General features: G+C 46.4%; 2 protein-coding genes across 2 annotated transcripts; one reads left to right on the forward strand and one right to left on the reverse strand.

The window, feature by feature from the left end:
* The first annotated feature begins 1,904 nt into the window (after positions 1 to 1,904).
* CCR75_006657 (uncharacterized protein) lies at positions 1,905 to 3,323 on the forward strand. Its single transcript, XM_067964725.1, has 3 exons — positions 1,905 to 2,464; positions 2,543 to 2,662; positions 2,726 to 3,323. Exons 1-3 carry the CDS (start codon positions 2,202 to 2,204, stop codon positions 3,051 to 3,053), a joined length of 711 nt encoding a protein of 236 aa, XP_067814321.1. The 5' UTR covers positions 1,905 to 2,201; the 3' UTR covers positions 3,054 to 3,323.
* A 66-nt stretch (positions 3,324 to 3,389) lies between these two features.
* Positions 3,390 to 5,522, reverse strand: CCR75_006656 (uncharacterized protein; the record flags this gene model as incomplete). The annotated part of the gene is made up of 1 exon (XM_067964724.1): positions 3,390 to 5,522. One exon carries the CDS (start codon positions 5,520 to 5,522, stop codon positions 3,390 to 3,392), a length of 2,133 nt encoding a protein of 710 aa, XP_067814320.1.
* Between the last annotated feature and the right edge of the window lie 3,378 nt (positions 5,523 to 8,900).

An 8,900-nucleotide genomic window follows, 5' to 3' on the forward strand; every position in this document is an offset into this window, starting at 1 on the left:
GATGGACCCAGATCTTAAATGAGACTTCGTTTTCACTTTTTTTTTCTTTGGAATCAAAACGATCGGAAATTCTCTCATTGAGGTCACCGAAGCCCCACGGGCTTGATCACGTAAACGCATCAAATATTGACCTCGCGTCTTTACCTTTGGCGTAAGGTATCGCTCATGGAGAGCGTCGCAAGCAGCGATCTTCTCCGACGTCCGTGGCACCGGAGGTCCAGATGGCCAAGCTATGACCCGCTATCTCTTTGAGACGCTCGTCCGCACTAAGCGGAGTGAATTTACATTCACTATGAGCTTTAGCTTTCGAATTATCGGCAGCTCGACGACGAGCTCTTTCCTCTATGAGGATTATCGCTCTTGCTCTTCATCGAGCGGATTCGTAATGATGTTGGACTCAGGGTCCCGTGTCCTGCTCGACGCAGTTAAGACATCAGCGGCACCACGTTCTGGGAACGGATTCGGGGCTCGCCGACGTCCGGAGGAGGAGGCGTGAGCAAAAGCCGCTCTTTTTCCTCCTCCTCTGCTTAAGATTGACTTTCAAAGTCCACCAATCCCTCATCGTCGAGGAAGATGCTAAGAGTCTCTGACTCACGCTTAATTGTCATTAGACAAAGGAATGGAAAACACAACCAAACGGTTAGCTGTTTAGGTTCCAACCTCAAAGAGGAAATGAAGCGAATGTTGTCACTCGTGTCAACAGTCTGATGGGCGAGGGTGTAATGGGGCACACATCGGTTGGAGAACCGTTGTTGTGGTACATTTACTTTATGGGTAAAATAACCTTTTATCTAATTTTAAAATAGTTAGTTACTTAAATCCCATTTATTATGGGTAATAAATGTGGTCGCCGCCAGATATAAATCTGGCGGCCAAAATCTATTTTAATTAGCTAGGGTAAGGTTTTTAGATTTAAATAATTAAATAAAGTTCAGTTCCCCTTTTGATCTTAAAGCGTTAAGTGCCTTCCTAAGGCTTGCGCATTAATCTGTAAGAGATGGAAGTCTTTCTAAGGTATATCCTCTTGGGCACTAGTTGCCACTTGGTTCTACGAATCCCTAAATCCCTTGAACTAGGATTCCTTAAGCTTTAATAGCTTGTACGACTCCCTGAGTTGTTAAACCCATTAGTTCAATAGAACTAAGTGACTCTCTGAGTCTGAAAGTCTTCCTCTGACTTTAGGAGCGAGGAAGCTCCGCTACAAATGCTGTCTTTGAAATGGACTCGACGTATAAAACCAATAAACACAAGATGCCGCTTCTGCATTGCGTGTCATCGACACCCACAAACCAGACTGTCAGTGTATTTTTCTGCTTCTTGCCAAGGGAAATTACACCTCGGCATTGTCCAAGTTCAAAGAGGTAACTTTCTTATTTCTGTCGTGCTTCGCGTTCTCAAAACGTTCAGCATTAGCGTCATACTTCGGCTAATATTGGCGTTTTAGTGGTTTATCGAAATTGGAACAACCAGCTTTGATAGCATAGCCATCGTGACCGACAGGGAATTGGCCCTAGTGAACGCTTTAAAAGGAAATGGAGTAAGTTTTAGAACTTTTTATTAATCGATTGAGTGAAAATTCACTTCCCTTGCCTTTCAACCTCCACACATCCTTCCATAGGCCTTTTAGCAGTTAACTAAATTATCAAAGGTTTTTCTGCCGACAATTTTGAAAGCAATTCATCATAACTCTGAACAGAATTAACGAGTATTGATGGAGTGATGCTGGGTTAAAAAAAGGCGGTTCTGTATGTGACTACTAATTTAATCTGGTATCGTTCCATTACGTCTGGTAGGGCTACATGTTGTAGACGGGACGCGAGCCAGTAACCAATGGGCATGCCATACAGTAGCCAATGGGGTGGACGTATTTACGGTCGGGTAGCAATAAAAAAAGCGGGTGGCAATATAATCAAAACAGAGGACGTTTAAAATTTATACTGGTTGCAAAAATATAAAACTATGTGGGTTTATGCATGTGTCGTGAAAACCAACGGCAGGAGCTGGTGACTGCTTAAGTATCAACTACTCAAAGTCAAGAGTACATAGATAAAATCAGTGAAATGTGCGCAAACATATACCGTTCGCATCTCGAAATCTAAGCTTAGTGAAATGCTAGCTTACTAGGCAAAGAGTTAAAATACGAGTTCATAAAACATGTCATTGAATCGAGGAGATGCATAAAGTAACCTTTAATTTGATTGATGTCGTACAGTCCATTAGCCCCGACACAGCTTGAGCGGGAGCACGTGCATAAGGTATACGACCTCATTGCTCCTCATTTTAGTCATAGTCGACACCATCCGTGGCCGCAAGTGACTGCCTTTCTCGAAAAATTGGAACCCGGAGCACTCGTCGCTGACGTCGGCTGTGGCAATGGCAAATATTTAAGCGTAAATCCCTCCATATGCATGATTGGCGCTGATCGGAGCATTCCATTGATGCACGCTGGACGTCATTGCGATAGGTGGGTAGGGGTGTCATAAGAAAGTTGATTCAAGTACCAATTTAGACAAAATTATTTTCTCCACTGCCAACTTTGCAGCAATCTATTGGGGTGTGATGCCTTAAAAATACCGCTTCGGACTGGAATATTTGATGCAGCGTTATCGGTTGCTGTGCTGCACCATATTTCGACCGAGGAGCGCCGCGTGGCTTTAATTAGGTAGATGCCAAAGTGAAGCAATGCAAATATTTCTATTTGCTTACGATTTCTCGTTCTATTTAGAGAATTGGCACGGCTGGTAAAAATTGGTGCCAATGTATTAATTGTTGCATGGGCATTTGAACAAGATGAGCGCTCAAAACGTCAATTTGAAAAGCAAGATGTCATGGTGGAATGGAAGCTTCAGCAAAAGTATGCAAATGAAGACGAAGGTGCTGCGACATCACACGGGAGAGTAGACAGTGAAAATAGATGGATAGTTTATGAACGGTACTGCCATGTGTATCGCAATGGTGAGCTGGAGGATATAGTGGCTCAAGTGCCTGGTTTCAAGATAGTTTCGGTTGAGAATACTCGGTCGAACTGGTGCCTCTGTTTGAAGCGAATATAGGTTTCAAACCAAATTTTATTAAGAGCTTTAAACACTCAAGGAGATGCGACACACCGATTACACAGAATTCATGAACATTTAATGGATTATGCACAGTCGGCCTGACAATACAACGCGACTGCACCGTAATCTCATCACTCAACTATTTCTTGGAGACATGTCGATTTGAAGTTTTTGATCGTTGAACTCATAATAGCGACACATACGAAAGGAATTTGAATTTGACCACGTTAATCGAGAAAATAAAGTGCTTTTCAACAAAACGCCAGATGATTTTATTATGAAATCTAATTTTTAAATCCCTCCCCTTACGAATTCCCATTACTACTTAAGCCCTTAGTGACTTGATCTAAGGACACTTCCCGTCAGATTGCTATCCTTTCGAACTTCGCGAATCGGCTCGGAACTGTAGTGCCTTAAGGTTTCTTGCTGATTGTGGTAGCTGTGACTGCTGCTTGATCTACGATGGATCTGCTGCTGCTGATACATTGGTTGGGCGCCGCTTTGTCGCGGCGATCGACCTCGTGGCTGATCTGCAGTGACATTACCAGGTCGTAACGTGAAATTGCGGTCGACATCGACCATTGAAATGGCTGCACCAAATGTATCCATGGGAGACATAAAGCTCGCGGTAGTACGAGAGTTATAAGATAACCTGGTGCCATCACTTGCTCTTGCTCGCATTGTATCGTACTGAGGATATATAAGACCCGGGCTACCACAACAAGGCCCCGATGAATCTTGATAGCACCCTGTTTGCATTCGCGCGACCCCTTCTCCTTCACTACTCTCGATCGAATTTGGCGCATTAACTCGATACATGTAACGTCCTTCAGCCCGCATACGAGCATCAGAAGGAGCTTCAGATAGGCACTTTGACTCAAGCATCGTACCTCGTTCACACCAGTCTGGCGAAGAGACTAAGCGGTGAGCATGTTCCGTAGAATCGATGCCAGGCACCACATTCGCACCAGCCCATCGATTCTCACGCGGTACGTCGCTATTCACAGCATGTCGATACTCTCGGAAATCCGGAGGAGCCTCGTAACGAACTTGACTCGTCACTTCGTCGTCAAGAAAGCGGCCACCCAACAGACGTATACGCCCATCCATGACCTGACCGCGATAAGCAGCGAGTCGGCTGGAGGCTTGTGCTCGGTAGTCCAATACATCATCTCGATAGAGCGGACGATCCGTACTTAGTCCAGCTCGTCCACTCAACGACAAATTAGCACCCATATACTCCCAAGCCCGACGTGGACGCTTGGAATCGAAATACTTAATCCGAGGCGAGTCGGAGGTTGCATGTTTTCGTAATTCACGTTTTGAACTGGCAAAATGAGAATTTACGTCGGTAGAATTATTCGTCTCATCATGAGGTAGTAGCGATAAGATGGCCGAGTGTACATTTGAAGGAAAACACGTCCTCAAGAGTTCGTTGTCCAACGCAATATGTCCCACAACTTCCAAGGGCGAGGCAAAACTTTCACCGGAAGAAGAAATATAGCGCATGTGACCTCGTCCAGACGGATTCGATTGCACTCGCCAGCCTTGACGCACTAGATTAGGGAGTGCGTGAATTTCAAAAAGGCTTGTGACAAAGTGGGCTTCACGCTCACTCACTTGAATTTGTGCCCGACGGACTGGAACGCTAGTCACAAAGTCACCAGTATCTGGACTCACGGGAGCTGATATATCTTCATTTTTCGTTCTCAAGAGCGAGATGGCTGGTGGAGGCTGGGCAGTATCAATACGTTCGATCTCCTCCTGGATCAAGATCTGCAGCGTCAAATCGATGGTTAAATCTTCTGCGTCTCCATCGGCGTATACGACTGTGTAGAGTGACTTTTGATTGTCAAACTTGACGACTTGACCCATAAATCGTCCATGGTCAGCAAATGTCTTGGCTACACGCAGACCAATCAGGTCTTGGGCAAAGATTTCGCGGCCATGGAACATGATCTGAACGTCCCTACCATCAGTAGGTGATATATCTCCAGCTTCAGCTTCGTTGATCTCTTCGTTTTCCGTTGCTCGATTAGGAAGCAATGGGATCCCATCCTGTCGTAAGCGACGGTGTGGATGAGAGACCTTCCGTTTATCTTGACTTGCTTGAGTCTGCGCGAAAGATTCAGTATTTCTTATCTGCGAGGAAAGGGGCGACTGACTATTACTAAGTTGGTGATGAAGTTTCTGCAACGCTGCGCTGTCCGGTGATAGGGAACGCAGCGTCTGCTTCGGAGTAATTAACTGGGGCTTTTGGTTTGCGACTAGCTTGGGTGCAGATATAGACATGACGCCGCTCTGTAAGCCAAGGCTAGATATGCACACGTTTTTATTGCTTCGATCCTCGTCCTGTGTATTGGAGTTGCTTGGAGAGCTGCCACTACTGACGGTATTCTGGCTCCGCGAGCCGTTCAGGCACTCAGCGTCGTGCTCACTTGATACGATATTAAAGTTCCTAGACATGATAGTAGAGGTGTGGTTTGGGGTGTCAGCAGAGACAGGAGCTCCGGCTCTACTGGCGGGACGGACTGGCATGAGTCGAGGCAGTCTACGCAAGTTTTATAAAAACTTTTTTATGAGGCACGTGTCTGTGGACGCTTCAGCTTACGTGGTTCTTTTATTTCACAAGCTGGTGACGTGGGATGTACGGACGGGTCGTCGAAAAGGGTCCATGAGAGTGGGCTATTCTTGGAGCTTTGAAAAAGTATTATAGGAACTAAGACTTGAATGAGGCGATAACCGCTCCGCTGGCTCAGAAAAGGATTCGAGATCCGAGAGAAACATAATTCTAGGTAATTTACTCAATATCTTTGAAATAAGGCTGGTGAATAGATGACGTATATTTAATAATTATTGCTCATCAAGCTGAAGAAATAAATATGTATGGGCTAGAAAACGCCCAAAATATCGCTTTTAGAATAAAGAGGTGCATTCCTAAGGCTTGCGCATTGATTTGTGAGAGACAGAAGCCTATTTAAGCACATACTCTCGGGCACAAGTTGCCACTTGGTTCTACGAACCCCTGAATCCCTTGAACTAGGATTCATTAAGCTTTAATAGCTTGTACGACTCCCTGAGTTGTTAAACCCTTTAAAACTAAAAAAAATTCTTTGATTCTATGAGTGTAATGGGCTAAAGCTGCCCTAATGTTTACATAGTCCCCGTTTAACACACTTTATGTACTTAAGGGGATGATCAATTACTTGAATCAATGAAATTAACACTTAAAGGTTGTTAATTAATATATTATCTAAAAGGTAGGTAATATTTGGAGGATATTACTTTCTATAGTAATATCCTGAATTCTATTCCATAAATAGGTATAGGCCTATATATCTATTTATTCCGCAGACTAATCAGCTGTAGAAGTAATCAAAGAGAGTTACAAGATAAGATAGATAAGAATTCATTTACATGTTTAGTATTAGGTTATAGTTAAGTCAGCATTTACAAAGATAGATTAAGAGACACTTAACTATATAAATACAGTTTTCATTTTACCCTCTTAAGTTAACTTGTCTTAAGGGAAGTCTTCCTCTGCACGTACAGTGTACGTCACCTAACGAAAGGCACCACTCACAACTGAAGCAGTGTGAAGTGGACTTGTACTGAAACAGTACAAGTCGTAGTGCCCCGTTACACCTAGCGTCATCCGTGATGACGGCTAGCGTCCTTCGTTACGCGAGGTATTTAGAAAGACACGCTCACAATACATATTAGTGTTATCTACAGAGATGACATTTTATGATTGGTTAAAGTGGGTATTTATATTTAATACGATTAAAAAATAAAATAGTCTGAAAACTACTTCCTACTTGGTAAGTGCGCACGAGGAGTCGGATCACCGCTCTCATGACGACACGTTTACCAGAGTACTTAGTGCGTTGAGTGAGGTCGCTAAGGCGCCCACCACAACTACCTCACGGCACACGAGAGTAGAAGTCAAACCGCCACCTCGCTGTGCAAGGGTGTGTGCTTAAGTAGAGCGTGAGCACATTAAACGTGTGAGCCTACACTTGGTAGCACTCGAAATCGTTACCACGACCCGCATCTCTGCGTGTGTACGTGAGGATGTGCCTCAATATGCCCACCTCTCCGAACATCATCGGCAGGTGGTAGAGCACTTGGCGCAGGAACATGGTGGTAAGCTCTGGCCAGGCTCTCGGGCAATCCTCCTGAGCAACATGTTGCTCAGTTGCAGCAGTTTGAGGCATTCGTGCTCGGACAGCGGAGAGCCGCGTCCGAGGCACAGAGCCGAGCTGCGGCAGAGTCTGTCATTCAGACTCAGGATGAGCTGAGGCGTGAGCAGGCTCGGAGCGAGGCACTCAATAGGACTGTTCAGATGCTCTCTGCCCGGCCGCATCAGCCGAGGCCCATTCGGATGAACCCGCCCAAGTTCGATGGAACTGCAGCGCACACGATTGTCCACTGGCTGTTAGCCGTAGAGCAATGCGGTGTCGCGCAGCTCATCGAGGACGACAACCGGATGGTGTCGTACGCCATGCCGCAGTTGCGCGGTAAGGCCTCAGAGTGGGCTTACTCGGCGCTTATGGCGGACGTTAAGGCGTTCCCTACATGGGCGATCTTCAAGACACAGATTCGCGACATGTACCAGCCGCCAAACAACGAGGTGTTGCTTCATGCGTGCTTCTTTGGAGCGCGACAGGCGAAGCGATCTCTGCAAGAGTATGTGCAAGATGCGCTCGCTGTCGGCTTCCATTACCGTAGGTCCAATTCCGGAGCACATTAAGGTGCCCACGTTTATGAACGAGGCTACAGCATGGCCCATCGCAACAGGCCCATTCAGAAAGGTGCAATCGATGATGGAAGAGGTGATCCTAATTGCCTTAGTTGTGGAGCAGGGGCAGTCCTACAACAGTGCCGCGGCGACGGCTTGGTATAAGCCGTCGCCCGAGAGGACAGATGCCATCTCATGAAGTTGGGCAATGCAGATATAGTCTGCTTAAATGCGGTAAGCGCGGCCATACGATGGCTCGCTGCTATGCCAGGGTCCCTGCTGGGGCGAAGACGCCCAGCAAGAGGACTCCCTTCCCAAAGAGCGATGACAAGAACCAGCGTGCGAGACGCATGAGTTCTGCATCGACCACTGAGGGGTCGGGAAATGCAGGAGCGCAGTAGGGGCGGGATGCCCTTCTGACGCGGACTCTGAAGCTACCCCTAAGTTCAGAGTTGTCGAACAAATGGGTAGCATAGTCCCTGAGGTACCGGAATTGCGAACCTCAACCCTGCTGGTCTATAGCGCTTAAGTACGAGGCTATGCTCAGGTGATGACCCTCCTAGTGGATTCGGGTGCATCACAGAACTCGCAGCTCTAAGGAAGATACCAGCGATATTTGAGTCGCTTTTCCAGGATAACAAGCGAGAAGAGGCGACCATTCGTTTAGCGAACGGCGCGCTCGTAAAATCTGAGGAAGTTCAAGTTGAACTGGCCTTCAGCGTTAGTGACTTCTCCTGTCGTGGAAAATTTACGGTGCTAGGATGGAAAGTCCGTATGACCTCATCCTAGGCATGCCATGGTTGGAAAGTCACTAACCATGGATAGACTGTCGTACACGCACAGTTGCTGCCTCCACGTAAGATACCGGAAAAGATGTGCTCCTGTGAGAGCTCTTTTTCATCCCAGTCTTCATCCTTAACCTGATGTCGTGTCGAACACAGTTGAGGGTGCGTTGACGGGTTGTAAAACGTCATCAATTTATACCCAGCTCGTGGAGCCTGGGGTGGTGAAAAGGACGATGGCAAGTAGTCATGCGTCCGAATGTCCTGCACAGAACCAAAAGCCTGTGGCAGTAGACGGCGAGCTGACAGAAAGTCAAGCGT

Source organism: Bremia lactucae, linkage group LG10 (assembly GCF_004359215.1).
Source record: "Bremia lactucae strain SF5 linkage group LG10, whole genome shotgun sequence".
Lineage (NCBI taxonomy): Eukaryota > Oomycota > Peronosporomycetes > Peronosporales > Peronosporaceae > Bremia > Bremia lactucae.

Bases quoted from the DNA above. Each gene is read 5' to 3' on its own strand.
- CCR75_006657 (XM_067964725.1), top strand. From the start codon at position 2,202: ATGTCGTACAGTCCATTAGCCCCGACACAGCTTGAGCGGGAGCACGTG. The intron at 2,465-2,542 runs GTGGGTAGGGGT...CCAACTTTGCAG, and splicing joins GCTGGACGTCATTGCGATAG to CAATCTATTGGGGTGTGATG. The intron at 2,663-2,725 runs GTAGATGCCAAA...CGTTCTATTTAG, and splicing joins CGCCGCGTGGCTTTAATTAG to AGAATTGGCACGGCTGGTAA.